Below are 20,445 nucleotides of genomic sequence, written 5' to 3' on the forward strand. Positions count from 1 at the left end.
GAGAGAGAGAGAGAGAGAGAGAGAGAGAGAGAGAGAGAGAGAGAGACAAGGAATGACAAGATCTATCCAAATCTTGAGTGAGAAGTCGGACTTTTTACCTATCCGGATAGAAACCGTACCCTGCGGAAGATAAGAAGTCGAATTCTTTTTTCCTTTTTGGATGTTTTGAAAGTCGACAACAACTACGCGTCTTTTTTATTTAAAAAAATGGAGTCAGCTATGAAAACACTACTTTTAATTTCTACAGATTTTTTTTAGTATTTTTCCATAGAATAGGGATGAGATGGTAATGTTATTGAAACAGAAGATTCACTGGAATGAATATTATTTTTTTCCATAGAGTTCTTGTAAGGAAAAATACATCTTTAAAAGTAGATGTGGTTTTCCATGTGTTGTTCGTATTTTTCTTATAGGCTATATGGCAGCACACTAGAACAAAATTAGACTAGGATTTCATAAAAGTTTTGAATATTGATTATTCTTTATGCGTGGTATCCATAATTTTCTTAGGTCAATTGATTATTTGGTCACAAGTAGCATGTAAAAAAAATGTAAGATGGAATTCGTTAAAATTCATCGTTTTCATCGGCATGTAATTAAATTGATGTTAATAAGTTTCATGTTAGCCCTCAGATATGTTGATAAATTTTGCGTGTTAAGTTTTTACATCACAATAATCCTTGTTTATTAAAAAAAAAACTGTATATAGATGGCATAATTATACTTTAATTGAAATAATACTTTCTCATATAGCGAGCAATCGTTACAAGATATTGATGGCTAGGATTGGAGATATAATTAAATCCTGGTTTGTGGTTGTTCTCGTGGCCGAACTGGTTCACATTTGTGAATTGTCAGGCAGAAGAGACAGGAAGTTAACTTTTTTCAAAGTAGTGGACTAAAATCTTGGTAATTTACTTCCGCAGTTCAAATTTGGAAACTTGTGAAATGGATGGATCCCCCCCCCAAAAAAAAAAAATTTTACAAATGTGCTGAGACTGAGTTTGACCAGATACATATTTTGATTTTTACTTATGTAGAGAAAGCAGAGATATAGTAAAATAGTTTGAATCTATTCTTAGGCAATGTTGTAAATTATAATTTTAGTTTATTGAAAAAAAAAAATTTATGATATAGCAGGAAAAACAAATGTTATTGAAAACACTGCCATTTTATTGATTACCTGCCAATTGTATTGTTTGTGGGTATGTTATGATCACTATAATAAATGCCAAACCATATTTGTTTTTAAAAAGTGGAATTACAAACGATCTACGTTAAATACAGATGTATACAAGCAATATTTCTTATTATATAACAAGGTAATTTAGAAAACATATTTGAATTTTGGTTCATGTTTCATATTTGTAGCAAGGTAATTTCTTAGTTTATATTCATATTAAGGTTATAAAATAAATTGTGCAAATACTGTACATTATGGAGATTATATGTATATATATATATATATATATATATATATATATATATATATACATATATATATATATACATATATATATATATATATATATATATATATATATATATATATATATATATATATATATATATATATATATATATATATACAGTATATATATATATATATATATATATATATATATATATACGGTGTAATAATATGTTGAAAAGGAGGTGATATCATTTTTAGAGAGATGCGATGCAGAAATTATATTATAACTTAGTAAAAATGGGTTTCTTTGTCAGAGCTTTATCAAGTGAATAAGAGTAATTTTAGTAACATCCTAGGAAATTATGTAACTATAAAGTTCTTTCATTACATAGATCTTTTCGAACCTTTGGGGGACGAGGTTTTGTCATGTATCACGTTACAACCGTAAAATATATACCCAGTGTGGGTATATAAAGGCTATTTTTGCATTGCACACACGCACATCTCTGGGAACCTGAATTGAAAGCAGACCAAAAGTGAAGTTTTGCTTTGGCTATTGATACGTCTATTGTCTTCGACATTTCTGATCTCGGTAATAATAACTTCGTTGTGTTGAACTGTTCTTAAGGAACTTCTAAATTGTTCATATAAGTTTCTAAGCATAATGCCGTTTTAGGTTTTAATTGCTTTAAAAAACAAAGTGTTGAGAACTCTGCATAGTCGCTGTTGTGTCACTCGGTATCATTAATAAGCCTAAACTTCCACGTAACTTGCTGTTAACGAAAGTTCTAATCTGTTTGATCACAATCAACTGTGCTCTGCCTGTGACAGCACACGAGTGTCTTTAGTATTTCCTTAATAGAATACAATACTTTTGAGATTTTCACGGTTTAGTTCCGGCAAGTATGGATTGCGCCGTAAATTATGTGATTATGAAATATGTTCAATGAAATCTGCTTGATACAGCTTTCTATGCACTAGGTAATAAATTTGTAAGAACCGTATATTCTCTTTAAACTGCAATTAAATTATATCTTTGTTTGCATTCCATATTCAGTCTTTTCACTTTTTTGTATAGCTGTGTACCAATTCGAGTCTGATCATTATTAGGCCTACTCTTAAAACTATTTAAGTTGTAAACCTATGAGATAATTGAATTTCCTGATTGATTTTCCTAACTATAAAACAAGAAAACTAACAATAAATAGGTAATATACTTACTATTACATAAAGGGAGGACCATGCATTTAAAAATTGAAAAGGGGAGGATCCCTTATTATATTAATTAGTAAAGATAATAAAAAGTGTTATGAAACAAGGTGAGAGGCTTTATATTTGGTTTTAAAGTAAGATTTTCTTCAATTGTTTTACATTTAGATCAAAATGCCTTTATTCTGGGAACAAACGTATAGATTTCAATAAAAATCATGCCGACTTGTTGAATTTGTTCAAGGCTGTTCTCTATTCTTGTATTTAGGCATAAGAAAAGGTTTCTTATTGAATTTTTATGATGAAATGATTGGTGTCAACTTCATTCTTTGTACTTGTAGTCCCAAGGACAAAGTCTTTTATAAATCAGTGAAATTGGACGCTTGGAAAATCCATCCACAATAGAATTGTTATTAGCTACCGCCCAAAGAAAGAACTCACAATAGGATTCTTCTTCCAAGAAAGATAATGAGACTTGAGTTAACCCGTTTCCAAGGTGTTTCCCTAATTGACATTTTTTTTTAGCTCGCTATAAGTTGACAACGACGAAGACAATCGCCATTGAAGGTTTGGTTCATTCTCTGTTGCTCATTAGATACCATATACAGTCCCGCTCTTTGAATACTCACATAGTGTATGTATGTATGTATGTACACACACACTCACACACATGTATATATATATATATATATATATATATATATATATATATATATATATATTCAAACAAACTAAAACATGCAATGGGAAGCTTATACAGGTTTCTCTATTATAAGTGTGGATAGAGCGAGAGGTAAAAAAACAATAGTATTACATTGTATTAGCGTGTATGAATCACGTTCGGTACAGGTTTGTCATACTCTGTTGATTTTTCCATTAGCTGGTTAATTACCTACATATGGTCAGTTGTTGAATACCCACTTCTAAAGCCTTCCTGATCATCTTGATTGGTTAAAGTGTAGTTGTCTTTCTATTCAACCTAATACGATCTTTGTGAATATTTTATATATTACGGAGAGTAAACTTATTGGGAAGCAATTTTCAGGTCTTTTGTGTCTCTCTCTTTGTGAATTAGTATAATGAGCAAGGTTTTCCAAGCTGTATGTATGGAACATTCTTGCAAACATTTGGTGCAGAGTTCAGCGAGTTCTGCTGACATGAAATCTCCAGCTATGATTAATTCAATTGTTAGGCCATATTTCTCATGCTGGTTTGATTTTTTAATGCCTTTTAATGCTTTCTTTACTTCTCCTATTGTTACGTTTGATACCGGTGTAGACGTTTGAGATGATTCCCTGTAAATGTGACTCCCGGAGTTACTTCAAAGTAGTTTCAGCACACTTCCCAGTCACTTGAAACTAGTTTCACAGCCCATCTCATCAGGTAGAAATTACTCCCATTTTTGAATGCTTAAAATAGAACGCTACGCAAGTAATTATATTTTTATTACAAAATTTCAACTTTCTGCGAACAATGACATTGAAATGAAATTAACTTGTACTCAAGATACACAATCTCTTTAACTATACTGTCTTTTAGTTTATCTATGTCTCATGTATAAGTTGGACCGAGCTTTGTCCACACAAACACTTTCACATCAAACAGGTACTCAAGATACACAATCTTGTTAACTCTACTGTCTTTTGGTTTATATGTATCGTATGTAAGTTGGGCAGAACTTGGCCCACACAAACACGTTCACATCAAACAGGTGGACAGATTAACTGACACTAATTTCTCCGTTGTAGTCCCCCAGACCTTATCCTGACGCACTGAAACATAACTGGTATTTTCGGTGATGCTAACATGACCGCATATTATGCTTTTGATTACGGCATGGTAACCCTCTTCTCCGGTGATGGTATATGCCAATGAACAAAAGAGAAACGTCCTTAACTAGAAGCGAGTGGCTACTTGTGTTCTTGGAATTTTTTATAATATTTTCCAGATGGATTTGACTTCTTATTAAATTTGATGCCTCCACCAGAGTATCTTGGATGACGAAAGACTGAAGCTTTCTCCTGAAATATGCTTTTTCCCCCTTGTAGTTTCCTTAATGTTCAGGGTACTTATATAACATGAAAAAAAAAACTCCTTCATTTCCTTCATTTCATTGGAGAACATCACTGCAATCAATTTGAGGCACATTCGAGGGATGAGTAATTACGAACTAGGTTTATTTACCTAAGGAGTCATTTCAAACTAGCAATGAGTCGTCTGAAACTAATTTTGAATTACTGTGAGAGTCTTCGAAAATGGGGAGTCATTTGAACCGGATACACCGGCTCAGGTGTTTCGTTATTTCTATTGGCAAAGTAATTTCTTATATCACTATTGTATAGCATTGTATAGAAATCCTCTGCAATTTGTATCACTTCATGTCTATTGTTGATAATATTTCTATTTTCATCCTTTGAATCAAACATCTGTTGGCATCCTATTCAAAGTCCTCTTTTCGTCAATTTGATGCTTCTTCCTTTCTTAAGTTTCCTCAACTTTATTCTGATTGTGTTCTGTTTTATCTCTTAGATTTTACCCCCATTTCCAATCTTTTCTTGATTATGCCTTTGTTTTTTTTTCTGATAGTTTTCCTTGGTCTTGTATAGAAACTGTTCCACCTATCTCTTGTAGTGTTTCCAATACAAATTTAGTTAAATTACTGTTCATCTCTTCTTTAATTGCTTCAATTTCATCATGTAGCTGTGAGTAGTTATATATATATATATATATATATATATATATATATATATATATATATGTATATATATACATATATATACATACATGTATATATATATATATATATATATATATATATATATATATATATATATATATATATATATATATATATATATATATATATATATATATATATATATATATATGTGTGTGTGTATATATATATATATATATATATATATATATATATATATATATATATATATATATATATCAGCATCGTCATAATTCTCACTGACCTTTGCATTCAGATCTCCCTATCATGTACGATCCTGTACATGGTACAACGTTTAGAATTAATTCTTACTTTCTCCATTGTAAGGCTCTCTACTAGGGTTCTAGATCACGCAGTAATAACAAAACAATAACAGTATTTTTCTTCATCTTCAGACTTAACTTGAAAATGAAGAATATAGTCGTAGAATAGGAGCCGCATGCGCATCTACATTTAATGATATATATATATATATATATATATATATATATATATATATATATATATATATATATATATATATATATATATATATATATATATATACGCACACACATACATGTATATTATCATCATATCCTCCTACGTCTATTGACGCAAAGGGCCTCGGTTACATTTCGTCAGTCATCTCTATCTTGAGCTTTTAATTCAATACTTCTCCATTCATCATCTACTTCGCGCTTCATAGTCCTCAGCCATGTAGGCCTGGACCTCCCAACTCTTCTAGTGCCTTGTGAAGCCCAGCTAAATATTTGGTGGAATATTCTCTCTTTGGGAGTGCGAAGAGCATGCCCAAACCATCTCCATCATCATGATCCCATCCACATATGGCACTCGAGTAACCTCTCTTATAGTTTCATTTCTAATCCTGTCCTGCCATTTATCTCTCAATATCCTTCTGAGGGCTTTGTTCTCAAATCGGCTGAATCTATTGGAGATTGTTTAATTGTCATACCATGACTCATGTCCATACAGTAACACCGATCTCACTAAACTGATATATAGTCTGATTTTTATAGGTAATTTCAGGCGATTTGATTTCCAAATTTTATCTAACCTAGCCATTGTCTGATTTGCCATTTTCAATCTTTCACTAAACTCTAATTCTAAAGACCCTATATTGGAGATCATAGTTCCTAAATACTTAAATGATTCTACTTCATTAATCCTTTCTCCTTTCAATGATATTTCATCTTCCATTGCATACTCTGTTCTCATCATCTCTGTCTTTCTTCTATTTATCTTCAGCCCAATCTCCTGTGATATTTCATGCATTCTGGTAAGCAAGAATTACAAATCCTGTGGTGTTCAGCTAACAAGGACAGCATCATCAGCATACTCTATGTCTACTAAATTCCTATCACAATCCAGTCCAGTCCTTCTCCACCATCTCTGACGGTTCTACGCATTACAAAATCCATGAGGAGGATAAACAACATGGCGACACATTCCCTTGGAGTACTCCGCTGTTCACTGGAAATTCATTTGATAAGGCTCCATTAACATTACCTTTGCAGTTGCTATGCTCATAATCAAATTTTGATATTCATGAGGAATTCCATAATAATGCAGGATTCTCCACAAAATTGGTAGGTGCACGCTGTCAAAGGCTTTTTCATAGTCCACAAATGCCATCAATGCTGGACAACATGTCTCAAAATTAAAATTGGGTTAGTGCAACGTCTATCTTTTCTAAATCCTGCTTGTTCATCTCTCAGCTTTTCATCAGTCGTTCTCTCCAGTCTCTTTAGAATAAGCATAATATATATTTTCATAACAACCGATGTAAGAGTTATGCCTCGGTAATTATTGCAATCATTCAGGTCTCTCTCTTTTTTTTTTTTTTTTTTTTGCCAACACTCCTAACTCCCATTCATCAGGTTTTGCCTCTTCATGCCACATTCTACTAAATAAACTATATAGCAGTCTAGGTCTCATTTTATTTTTGGCCAGTATCATCTCTGCAGTTATTCCAGGGTATCCCGGGGCTTTCCGTCACTTTAGTATTTTTAAGGATAGCTTCAACTTCAATCACACTGAATTCATTCATTGGCACATCAAGGTTTTCATCTGCTTCAGGTATATCAATCAAATTATTCTCTTCATATCTCATATTCCTAACATCACTAAAGTGTTCCATCCAACGTTGTCTTTCTTCATCTTTTGTTGCTTTAACAGAGCCATCTCTCTTTTTGATGGCTATATGCTCCTTCTTCTTTGCTGCAGTCGAAATTTCATTAATGATTCTATGAGCAATTCTTACACCATAGCTGCTTCATAGCTTTGTCAGCCTCATCTGCTCTACTGTCTACATACTCTCTCCAGTCATTCCTAGCTTTTCTTTTGACCACGCTGTCAATATTGGATTACTAATCATGCTCTACCGTGTAATTTTCATTACTTCCTCGAAAACTTTCAACAATCAATTTCTCTTTTTTTCTCCTTTCTATAGTATCCCAAGTATCATTTGATATCCATGGTTTTCATTTTGTAACTGCCTGTCCCAAGACTTCACTACCAACTGACTGATATATGTTCTTAATATTTCACCATTCTTTATTAATTGTCTGTTCTTCATGTCTTAAAGTCTCCAAGACTACAAATCGATCCCTACATTCAATTGTAAATGTTTCACTGTGCTCTTTTTCTAAAAGTTCACTTGTATCAAACCTAGGTATTCTTTCCATCTTTCTGTCGGGTGCTTTCAGTTTTAATTTCAGTGTGGAAATTCAGGAGCTGGTGATCACTACCAATATCTGTACCTCTATAGCTTCTTACATTTTTCAGAATCCTCCTACTCTCTTTATTAATTGCAATGATATCTATCTGATTTTTGTAATTGTCACATGGTGAAGTCCATATATACTTGTTAATATTTCTATGTTGAAAAAGAGTACCTCCAATGACAAGATTGTTTGCTGAACAGAAACTTATGAAGTGATCTCCACTTTCATTTGCAACTTCACCAAGACCCTTGACACCCATCACATTCTCTATCCCTTGATTATTTCTTCCAACTTTAGCATTGAAGTCGCCAATCACAATTTCCATATCTCTCTCAGGGATCTCATCTATTACCCTCGGCAGTTCTTGATAGTATTAATCTTTCCTTTCTTCAGGGGAATCATTTGTTGGGCATATCAAACTATAGCACTGCCCTGATTTGATCTTTGCTAGTAACAATCTACTATTTACATCTCTCCACTCGATTAATGCCCTTTTTGCTCTTGGTGTCATATCATTCAACTCCATCTTATCTTCCTGATTATATATATATATTGCCTTGGTCTAAAGTTTCCTTACCAATCCCCTTACAACATGTTTCACTTAGGACCAGACTATCCAAACTATATTTCATAAATTCACTCTCCACTTACTGTAACTTCCTAATCTGATTCATGGTTCTAACATTCCAATCACCTATTTTAAATTTTTCTTTAGTATTTATAAACCGGAAGATTCTTAGCACCCTGCTACGCTTGGGACTGAGGGCCATTCTGTCATCTTCTTTTTCCATGTCTGACTAACTACATAGAGGATTCATTGGCTAGATATATCAAAAGATAGCCAGTTCCTTGTGATGCGCAGTGACTAACTAACTAGGGCGAGTGACCCCTACCGGTTCAAAATTAATTCTAGTAAGATCAACCGCCAGGCATCAGGAGTAAAAGCCGAAGAGACAGATTGTCCATTGCCTAAAACACAATTCGTCACCCTGCTGCCAGTGACTTCAACTAGGTTTAGGGGGGCATTCCTTCCACACCCAACGCTCTCATTACTCTACTAGGTTAATCATCCGCTTATACCCGTATAACTGTTGGCAAACAGGAAATGCTAAGATATGCCGCCTAGCAGTGTAATATATATATATATATATATATATATATATATATATATATATATATATATATATATATTGCATATTCAGATAAGCCAAAAGAATCGTATGATATCGAAATCAATCTACAACGGGATCAAAGTCCCATAATGATTCGAACTTTAGCGTCGAGTAGAATAAAAGGATGATGGTTGACGACCATCCAGCTATGATCGTTTATAGAAATATCTTTCATGATTTCAGAATGATCAACATAATTCTGACTTTTGAAATGAATTTTGTACTCTTATGATTTAATGTTTATTTCCATTTGGCATAGTAAAACTAAGTATGCTAAGGATTGGGTCCATACCAGTATTTCATACCAAACCTCAAAAGTACATCGACACGTGGATTCAGGTTTGAGCATATTTCCTCAACCTCAGCGGTGCTTTGACCATATTTGCATTGATATTATTAGTCCCCTAATCACATCATAAAGACATCGTTACCTGTTTATTGTCATCGACTGCTCCACTTGTTGGGCGGAAGCCATTCCCATAGAAACTGCGTCTGACTCGTGTGCATCTGGTTTACTCTCAGGATGGATAGTGAGATTAGGTATCCCTTAGCATATTACTTTCGACAGGGGTACCACTTTCACCTCTCCGCACATGTTCCACATTTGTACTTTGTAACTGTATTTTTTTTTTATTGTATATTGCGCTCTACACTTCTCTGTTAACAGAATTGGATTGAGCTTGTTTTTCTTGCATTGATCTGTTTGAATTTTTGTGAAATTGTTACACTGAAACTGCAGTATAAAAAGCTCGCTGTCTGTTGAAATAAAGTCAGTTGTATTCACACAGTCTCTCAGTTATCTCTAACTGGTGATACGCACACAGCATTCAGTACGCCAATGTCATGCAGCTATTTGTTGAAAACTAAAGGTTTAATTTCACCCTGCCTTTGCAACTGGGAAAATTCTAAAGAGTGCAAATTGATTAGCAGAAATTCCAGGGGAATGCTCAAGTTAGACCTCAGCTGTTAATGTAACAATCTTTCATGGAAAGATCTGTTTCCTATTGAATGGGAATTTTAAAAACTGTTTGCTTTATTCATGTGGATAGCTGTTTGAGTTCACTAATTAGGTATTCGTTTGAATCTTTTGATAGTTTAACTTTTATCATCATTATAATGTCTCTAATTTTTTATTTTATCAAAGTCATCGTCATCATCTCCTCCTACGCCAGTTGACGCTAATGGCCTCGGTTAGATTCCGCCAGTCGTCTCTATCTTAAGCTTTTGAATCAATACTTCTTCATTCATCACCCCCTACTTCGCGCTGCATAGTCCTCAGCCATGTAGGCCTGTTTTTTCCAACTCTCCTAATGCATTGTAGAGTCCAGGCGAAAGTTTGGTGAACTAATCTCTCTTGGGGAGTGTAAAGAGCATACCCAAACCATCTATTGAAGTACAATTTTTAATATTCAATAACGCTTCCAGATGTTTTATTAAAGCTGTGACCAGATCCTAACCTTGCCGTCCAATCAGTGGACCTTGAGAAGTTCAAACTTGTTGTAAATACTTTTCAGTTTAAAATGTTTACAAAAGCTTCTTTTCATAGTTTATATATGACAGACCCATTTTAACGTTGTCACTGATCTTATAATGATTCTTATTTTCTAATAATTAATTTTCTTATATACTTTATTCGGTATTTCCTTATTTCTTTTACACATTTGGCTGCTTTCACTGTTAGGGACCTTGTTTTGTAGAATTTTGCTTTTCCAACTTGGGTGATAATAATAATAATAATAATAATAATAATAATAATAATAATAATAATAATAATAATAATAATAATAATAATAATAATAATAATAAGCATTTAAAAAGTTATCGTTGTCGATGGCCACTAATGTCTGTTTTTCGGATTAATGGTAAATGCTTAAGAATGTGTGTTTCTTCCCTTTCAGGACCAATGAGCGTGAAGGATGTGGCGGTGTGGGCGTGGTATAGTGTGGGCGGTCAGCGTGATCGTCCTGGTGTGTTGTGTCAGCCACCTGGTGGAGGGTGGCGTAGGATTACAGGGCATGGTGAGTTGCAGAATTTCTCGTTTTATTGAATTTATTTCATGTTCTACTATTCGTGTAAAACATAGATTTATGTAAACCCATCAAAATAGATTTTTCGCTTTTAAATTGCCCTGTCCGATGGAACACACTTGGTGGGTCAGATTAATTCGTGCGGTATCATATTCTGCGCTATTTTGTTTATATATGTTTCACGTACTTTATTTGGCAATTTGGTCATGTTGCTTAGACAAATAATTTAGCTACTGTATGTATATGACCTTTTAACTACTCGGCCATATTGTAATTGCATGGGTAATAGTAAGTGATCTTTCAGTAAATCTTTTAGTAATGACCAAAGAGTGATAAAATAGGATATTCTTTGAGTTCGTATTTTCATCGTTTTTGTTTTTCATGCAAAATTTTAAGTGTCAATTGGCTGTTGTGTGGGCTGTTTGGATCTCCCTTTTTCCGGGTGTATTGGAAATATTCTCGAGCATTGAGGCAACCTTTTGTGAGAAGGAACTATGAATGTTGTGCTGTATGTTATTTTGAGTAGCTTCGGTGAAGAGCTTAGAGCGAAGTCGTATTGCCGAAATGTATGAACTAATTTTGTGCTTAAACCAACCGAATTAAAAGAAATTTCAGTGCGTTTCGCTGCTGACTTTCACGTGATAACCGTAAGAATCTTTTAAACTTTATCAGTTGGAGGTGCAATGTTCCCAGCACTGTGTCCATTTGAATAAAATTCTTGGCTTATATATGACATTAGGCAATTCAGATTTTGTTGAAGGGCTCAAATGAACTAAATGGGCTTTCTATTGGATAACGTTAATGTTTGTATAAGAGTGGTGCAATGAAAATTAGTTGTTAGAGCACGTATCTACTGCAGGACCTTGGTGATATAGGGTTCAATCCTGGAAATTGTTATGGTGCTGATGTGTTTTATGTTAGGGGCTCCCGGCTGCTGTGAATATAGATATAATATGGTGAGTGTCATTTTATTCCTCAGGTTAAAGTGCTTGTAGAAACTATGAATGTTTTTAAAGTCCTTGTAGAAACTATGAATGTTTTTAAAGTCCTTGTAAAATGTATTGATGTTTTTTATCCTGGATAACATAACGTTGAATTGATTTGTACTTCTCAATGATTGAGGTAAATACAGTTTCACTTTCACCAACTGGATGCATTTCTTCTGGTTATTATTAACTTTTTATTTAGAATAGTTATTAGGAAACGTTCAGAAGCTACGTATGTTAGATAATATAATGTCTTACCGAAACGTCACTGTTTGTACCAAAGGAAATACCTGCTAGTTGCCTGGCAACTTGGATACACTTATTACATGAACTTTACCTTCTTTCTCAGCACAGCGTGAAATGGTGCAAGGCCTAAAATTGGGATTACTTTCACTAATTCATATAGTATTGATGGCTCAAAACTTTTAAAAAAACGGTATTAATAGGCTTGTCCTTTTTCTCGTGAAGTACAAAATACCTTTTTTACTTTTTAGCACCTTAAAGAGTTGAAACATAATTTATTTTTAGTGATATTTGCCTTAAGAACATCTTGGACAATTAGTAAAAACCATGAAAAAGTGCCATGTGCCGTTGAAAATAAGGAAATGATGTCTTTGGCTCTGAATAGATTTTGGGCAAATATTTCTTTGGCACCATGTCTCAAAGATTCTGTCTGCAGCTCAGTAAGTTCCCTACGTATTATTATTATTATTATTATTATTATTATTATTATTATTATTATTATTATTATTATTATTATTAAATGCTGAGCTAGAACCCTAGTTGGAAAAGCAGGACGCTATAAGCCCAGGGGCCCCAACAGGGAAAATAGCCCGGTGGGGAAAGGAAACAAGGAAAAATAAAATACTTTAAGAATAGTAATAACATTAAGATAAATATTTCCTATATAAACAATAAAAACTTCAACAAAACCAGAGGGAGAGAAACTAGATAGAACAGTGTGCCCGAGTGTACCCTCAAGCAAGAGAGCTCTAACCCAAGACAGTGGAAGACCATGGTACAGAGGCTCTAGCACTACCTAAGACTAGAGAACAGTGGTTTGATTTTGGAGTGTCCTTCTCCTAGAAGAGCTGCTTACCAGAGCTAAAGAGTCTCTTCTACCCTCACCAAGAGGAAAGTAGCCACTGAACAATTACATTGCCGTAGTTAACCCCTTGGGTGAAGAATTGTTTGGTAATCTCAGTGTTGTCAGGTGTATGAGGACAGAGGAGAATCTGCAAAGAATAGGCCAGACTATTCGTTGTCAATGTAGGCAAAGGGAAAGAACCGTAACCAGAGACAAGGATCCAATGTAGTAGTGTCTGGCCAGTCAAAGGACCCCCTAACTCTCTAGCGGTAGTATCTCAACGGGTGGCTTGTGCCCTGGCCAACCAGCTACTCGAGATCTAACGCTCAACATTGTTAACCCTTAAATCACCATTATTTATCGTAGAATTATTTTGTTATCAATAATGAACTAACCTTTCTTATGTATCTATCAAGAATTCCTACAGCTATTTAGAACTACACTGATGACAAACTTAGGCTATATAGGAATAATTTCTTTTGAAAAATAAATGTACTTGCATGGTGGGTATCTAACGAGTAAAAGAAACACTTGATAATGGAAAAGATTAAGTTACTGCTGTAGAATTATTTTCTTGTATAAAACATTTTATTTTTTTCCAAGAAGGCTTTTGTTAGAAATTATATGGAATCGTGATCTACATTTAACTTATGTATTAATCACTGTCAGCAGCACTTTTCATCAGTGCATCTTATAACTTAGTAGAATCAATAGTGGCACATAGTTCTCTCTCTGCTGTACTCAGATATCACTTTCATGCTGATTGTGCAACACAACACTATTCGCAAATTATCTCATTAATTGCTCTTTCTGAAAACATAGCCCTGTCCTTCTTTCTTACTTTAAATTATCTTTTTCCAAAAAAGGGTTAATAGAAAAAGACTTTCATCAGATATTCTATGCATAACTTCAATATTCACATAACTGTTCCTTTCAACACTAAGGTAGTAACTCGGCAGTAATTTCGTCTATTCCTCTAGTGCCTTTTGTTTATGAATAAAATAAGATTTACTGTTTTCCCGGAATAACAACGAAGACCATATAAAGGTTACATCAGACTGCAGTTTGAATAGTATACATCTTGGTGATATTGGTGATATTTTCCATAATCATGAAAAAGTAAGTATCGGAAATATGCTTAGTAACTTATTTGTGGATAAATATGTTGATATATGGCTCGGAAAGTAAAGAATATTCCTAATTTGCAGTTATGGTATAAGCATAATAACAAAGAACTGTTTTAAAAGTGAATGAAGTAGCTAAGATTATATTGTATATTTAGAAAGTAATGAGCCGGAAATGGGAATCTTTATCCACGATACTTATTGTATACCATTGTTACTTAAGGGTCTTTATGTTACATTGAGGCTTTCAAGTACAGGGACTAATTGGACGGACAGAATGATCCCCTTTCCTTGCCCGGGTAAGAAGGAAAAAAGAAAAATATAAGGAAGAGGGGTGAGAATAAGCCCCCCCCCCCCCCCTAGAAATCGATACACCAGCCTCCTGAAGAAAAGAAGGCTCTTATCAGAGGCATGAAGAAAATATCAAACATTCATCCTCCTTCTTAGGTGTAGTGCTGCCATTTCACCTCGCGCCTTTTTTACTTTAGATATCAATAGTCTTCCCTCCGTCCTTATAACCGCTTGCACACCCACTTTTTAGGTTTCTGCTTCACCTCTTTTCCCGCTTTCTTTTTTTTTTCCTTCCTGGTGTCCAACCTTTATGTATTTTTCACTGCATAGTGCAGTTGCGAGGCTTCCCGCATTTGCTGAATAGACTCCATGGTCCCAATGCCGAGACATATAGCTGTAATGTTATAAATCATCAACTTCATCGCATGGAATAGAATAAAATATACTGAAGCTCAGAAAATTATATTTTGAAATTTGGGATTTGAAAGGTGGTCATTCGATCTACCATACGTCGACGAGTTCTAGCAAGGCATGTCAGTAGAATATTTGCATATGAATGCTCAGCAGCCTGTTTTTCGTGACGGAGTTTCTTATAAGTGCCTTTTCTTCCCTCAAAGGGAAAAACACACTGTTTAGCATTCAGAGCCGCGCTGCTATGAAGAATAAAAAACAATTTCCCCTTGAAAGGGAACTTTAAGTTTATTCAGCCAATGATGATCTTTAGAATAAGTTACCCTTGATGAAAAGAAGCAGTTTTTATATATTTATATTTGAGCGATGTGCGTCTCCTTGTTCAGGTTACATTAGACGGTTCCATAGATTCTAGTTATTGAGAAATTGAAAAATTATTTAACCTTGGGCAAATATTCCTGGAGGTCTTAGCTTTCATGTAACAGTACAAAATGTTTATAGTTGAAGACTGAATTTAAAGAATAATCAATCTCTCTCTCTCTCTCTTTCTCTCTCTCTCTCTCTCTCTCTCTCTCTCTCTCTCTCTCTCAATATATATATATATATATATATATATATATATATATATATATATATATATTCTTTTGTTCCATTAGTGGCGGCGCTTCTGTAAGGTGTTGGGCTTCCGGTTCAGGTATTTCCGGATGAGAGGCATGTTGTTCGAGATCAGGTAGTGTTATTCCGACATGGAACTTGCTCTAAAAGCAGGCTGTAAGGGATTATAAAACCTGTGGTAGGAAACATGTTTATCTAACCATAAAATATGAAGGGTGAAGTTGGAGGGCCTTTAATGGTTGTAGTGACTGGTAGTACGAGAAAGTACATAGTATTGAGTTATAGTTTAGTCAAAAGAGACCCACGAAGAAAAAGGAAACAGATGAGGTTTGCGAAAATTTATTCAACTAGAAGAATCAAATATCTCACTTTTTAGTTACTATATTGCAGGCGCCGGAATGTGATGTAGTTTTTGACTGTATAGGGTAAGGTCGAATTTCTTTTTGTATAAAATTTATTTATTTTCTATAATTAAACTACCCTTCCCCTTTGCCAGGCTATAGGAATTCTAAAGCGAACATCAGAGTTTGAAAAATAGCACAATAACCTACATGGCTCTGCTGGCTCTTTATTCCGGTTTCAATCCCAGCTTATATTCGAATGTTTTTTTTTTTTATGAATTGATGGCAAGCTTTTTCCATTTACCATTATTGGAGGAAGTTAAAAGGCTATCCGTACCCAGCCTTTTTGCATCTACCATTCCTGGAGGGAGGAAAAATGTAATCCGTAACACCATTCATGGAGGAATGGAAAATGTAATCCGTACCCAGGCCTTTTGCATTTACCATTCTTGGAGGGAGGAAAAATTTTATTCGTACCCAGCCTTTTTGCATCTACCATTCCTGGAGGAAGGAAGAATGTAATCCATAAAAAGCCCTTCTGCATTTACCATTCGCAGAGGAAGGAAAAATGTTATCTATACCCAGCCCTTTTGCATTTACCATTCTTGGAGGGAGGAAAATGTAATCCGTACCCAGCCTTTTTGTATCTACCATTCCTGGAGGGAGGAAAAATTTAATCCGTACCCAGCCCTTTTGCATTTACCATTCTTGGAGGGAGGAAAAATGTTATCCGTTCCCAGCGCTTTTGTATTTACCATTCTTCGAAGGAGGAAAAATGTTATCCGTACCCAGCCCTTTTGCGTTTACCATTCTTGGAGGGAGGAAAAATGTTATCCGTTCCCAGCGCTTTTGTATTTACCATTCTTCGAAGGAGGAAAAATGTTATTCGTACCCAGCCTTTTTGCATTTACCATTCTTGGAGGAAGGAAAAATTTTATCCGTACCCAGTCATTTTGCATTTACCATTCTTGGAGGGAGGAAAAAGGTTATCCGTACCCAGCCCTTTTGCACTCACCATTCTTGGCAGGAGGAAAAATGTTATCCATACCCAGACCTTTTGCATTTACCATTCTTGGAGGGAGGGAAAATGTTATCCGTACCCAGACCTTTTGCTTTTACCATTCTTGAAGGGAGGGAAAATGTTATCCGTACCCAGCCCTTTAGCATTTACCATTCTTGCAGGGAGGAAAAATTTTTTCCGTACCCAGACCTTTTGCATTTACCATTCTTGGAGGGAGGAAAAATGTTATCCGTTCCCAGCGCTTTTGTATTTACCATTCTTGGTGGGAGGAAAAATGTTATCTGTACCCAGCCTCTTTGCATTTACTATTCTTGGAGGGAGGAAAAATTTTATCCGTACCCAGCTATTTTGCATTTACCATTCTTGGAGGGAGGAAAAAGGTTATTCATACCCAGCCCTTTTGCATTTACCATTCTTGGCAGGAGGAAAAATGTTATCCATACCCAGCCCTTTTGCATATACCATTCTTGAAGGGAGGGAAAATGTTATCCCTACCCAGCCTTTTTAAATCTACCATTCCTGGAGGGAGGAAAAGTGTTATCCGTACCCAGCCCTTTTGCATTTACCATTCTTGGAAGGAGGGAAAATGTTGTCCGTACCGAGCCCTTTTGCATTTACCATTCCTGAAGGGAGGAAAAATGTTATCCGTACCCAGCCCTTTTGCATTAACATTCATGCAGGGAGGAAAAATGTTATCCGTACCCAGCCCTTTTGCATTAATATTCTTGGAGGGAGGAAAAATGTTATCCGTATCCATTCTTTTTGCATCTCCCATTTCTGGAGGGAGGAAAAATTTTATCTGTACCCAGCCTTTTTGAATCTACCATTCATGGAGGGAGGAAAAATGTTATCCGTTCCCAGCCCTTTTGCATTTACCATTCTTGGCAGGAGGAAAAATTTTATCCATACCCAGCCCTTTTGCATATACCATTCTTGAAGGGAGGGAAAATGTCATCCATACCCACCCTTTCTAAATCTACCATTCCTGGAGGGAGGAAAAGTGTTATCCGTACCCAGCCCTTTTGCATTTACCATTCTTGGAAGGAGGAAATATTTTGTCCTTACTGAGCCCTTTTGCATTTACCATTATTGGAGGGAGGAAAAATGTTATCCGTACCCAGCCCTTTTGCATTAACATTCATGCAGGGAGGAAAAATGTTATCCGTACCCAGCCCTTTTGCATTAATATTCATGCAGGGAGGAAAAATGTTATCAGTACCCAGCCCTTTTGCATTAATATTCTTGGAGGGAAGAAAAACGTTATCCGTACCCAGTCGTTTTGAATCTACCATTCCTGAAGGGAGGAGAATTTTATCCGTACCCAGCCCTTTTGCGTTTACCATTCTTGGAGGGAGGAAAAATGTTATCCGTACCTAGCTGTTTTGAATCTACCACTCCTGGATGGAGGAAAAATTTTATCCGTACCCAGCCCTTTTGCATTTACCATTCTTGCAAGGAGGAAAATTTTATCCATACCCAGTCGTTTTGAATATACCATTCCTGAAGGGAGGAGAATGTTATTAGTACCTAGCCCTTTTGCATTTACCATTCTTGGAGGGAGGAAATATGTTCACCGTACCCAGCCTTTTTGCATCTACCATTTCTGGAGGGATGAAAAATTTTATCCGTACTCAGCCTTTTTGCATTTACCATTCCTGGAGGGAGGAAAAAAGTTATCCATACCCAGCCCTTTTGCATTTACCATTATTGGAGGGAGGGAGAATGTTATCTGTACCCAGCCCTTTTGCATTTATCATTCTTGGAGGGAGGAAAAATGTTATCTGTACCCAGCCCTTATGCATTTACCATTCTTGGAGGGAGGAAAAATGTTATCCGTACCCAGCCCTTTTGCATTTACCATACTTGGAGGGAGGAAAAATGTTATCTGTACCCAGCCCTTTTGCATTTATCATTCTTGGAGGGAGGAAAAATGCTATCCGTACCCGGCCTTCTTGCATCTACCATTTCTGGAGGGAGGAAAAATGTTAACCGTACCCAGCCATTTTGCATTTATCATTCTTGGAGGGAGGGAAAATGTTATCCGTACCCAGCCTTTTTGCATCTACCATTTCTGGAGGGAGGAAAAATGTTATCCGTACCCAGCCCTTTTGCATTTATCATTCTTGGAGGGAGGAAAAATTTTATCCGTTCCCAGCCCTTATAATTTACCATTCTTGGAGGGAGGAAAAATGTTATCCGTACCCAGCCCTTTTGCATTTACCATTCTTGGAGGCAGGAAAAATGGTATTACCCAGCCCTTTTGCATTTACCATTCCTGGAGGGAGGGAAAATGTTATCCGTACCCAGCCCTTTTGCATTTACCATTTTTGGAGGGAGGAAAAATGTTATCCGTACCCAGCCCTTTTGCATTTACCATTTTTGGAGGAAGGAAAAATGTTATCCGTATCCAGCCTTTTTGCATTTACCATTCCTGGAGGGAGGAAAAATGTTATCCATACCCAGCCCTTTTGCATTTACCATTCTTGGAGGAAGGAAAAATTTTATCCGTACCCAGCCCTTTTGCATTTACCATTCTTGGAGGGAGGAAAAATGGTATCACCCAGCCCTTTTGCATTTACCATTACTGGAGGGAGGGAAAATGTTATCCGTACCCAGCCCTTTTGCATTTACCATTTTTGGAGGGAGGAAAAATGTTATCCGTACCCAGCCCTTTTGCATTTATCATTCTTGGAGGAAGGAAAAATGATATCCGTACCCAGCCTTTTTACATTTACCATTCCTGGAGGGAGGAAAAATGTTATCCATACCCAGCCCATTTGCATTTACCATTATTGGAGGGAGGGAAAATGTTATCCGTATCCCAGCCCTTTTGCTTTTACCATTCTTGGAGGGAGGAAAAATATTATCCGTACCCAGCCCTTATGCATTTACCATTCTTTGGGGGAGGAAAAATGTTATCCGTACCCAGCCCTTTTGCATTTACCATTCTTGGAGGGAGGAAAAATTGTATCACCCGACCCTTTTGCATTTACCATTCCTGGAGGGAGGGAAAATGTTATCCGTACCCAGCCCTTTTGCATTCACCATTTTTAGAGGGAGGAAAAATGTTAACCGTACCCAGCCCTTTTGCATTTACCATTCTTGGAGGGAGGAAAAATATTATCCGTACCCAGCCTTTTTGCATCTACCATTTCTGGAGGGAGTGAAAATGTTATCCGTGCTCAGCCCTTTTGCATTTACCATTTTTGGAGGGAGGAAAAATGTTATCCGTACCCAGCCCTTTTGCATTTACCATTCTTGGAGGGAGGAAAAATGTTATCCGT

General features: G+C 35.7%; 1 protein-coding gene across 2 annotated transcripts in view; it reads left to right on the forward strand.

Moving 5' to 3' along the window:
* Nucleotides 1–20,445, forward strand: part of LOC137654605 (probable G-protein coupled receptor CG31760) — a 1,168,850-nt gene that overhangs the window by 691,263 nt on the left and 457,142 nt on the right. For both annotated transcript variants that reach the window (XM_068388385.1, XM_068388387.1), the window contains exon 4: nt 11,157–11,276. In XM_068388385.1, the coding sequence (XP_068244486.1) occupies nt 11,175–11,276 (102 nt within the window). In that variant the 5' untranslated portion in view covers nt 11,157–11,174. The remainder of the gene's footprint in view (nt 1–11,156; nt 11,277–20,445) is intronic.

The sequence above is a fragment of the Palaemon carinicauda genome, chromosome 15 (genome assembly GCF_036898095.1).
Source record: "Palaemon carinicauda isolate YSFRI2023 chromosome 15, ASM3689809v2, whole genome shotgun sequence".
NCBI lineage: Eukaryota > Metazoa > Arthropoda > Malacostraca > Decapoda > Palaemonidae > Palaemon > Palaemon carinicauda.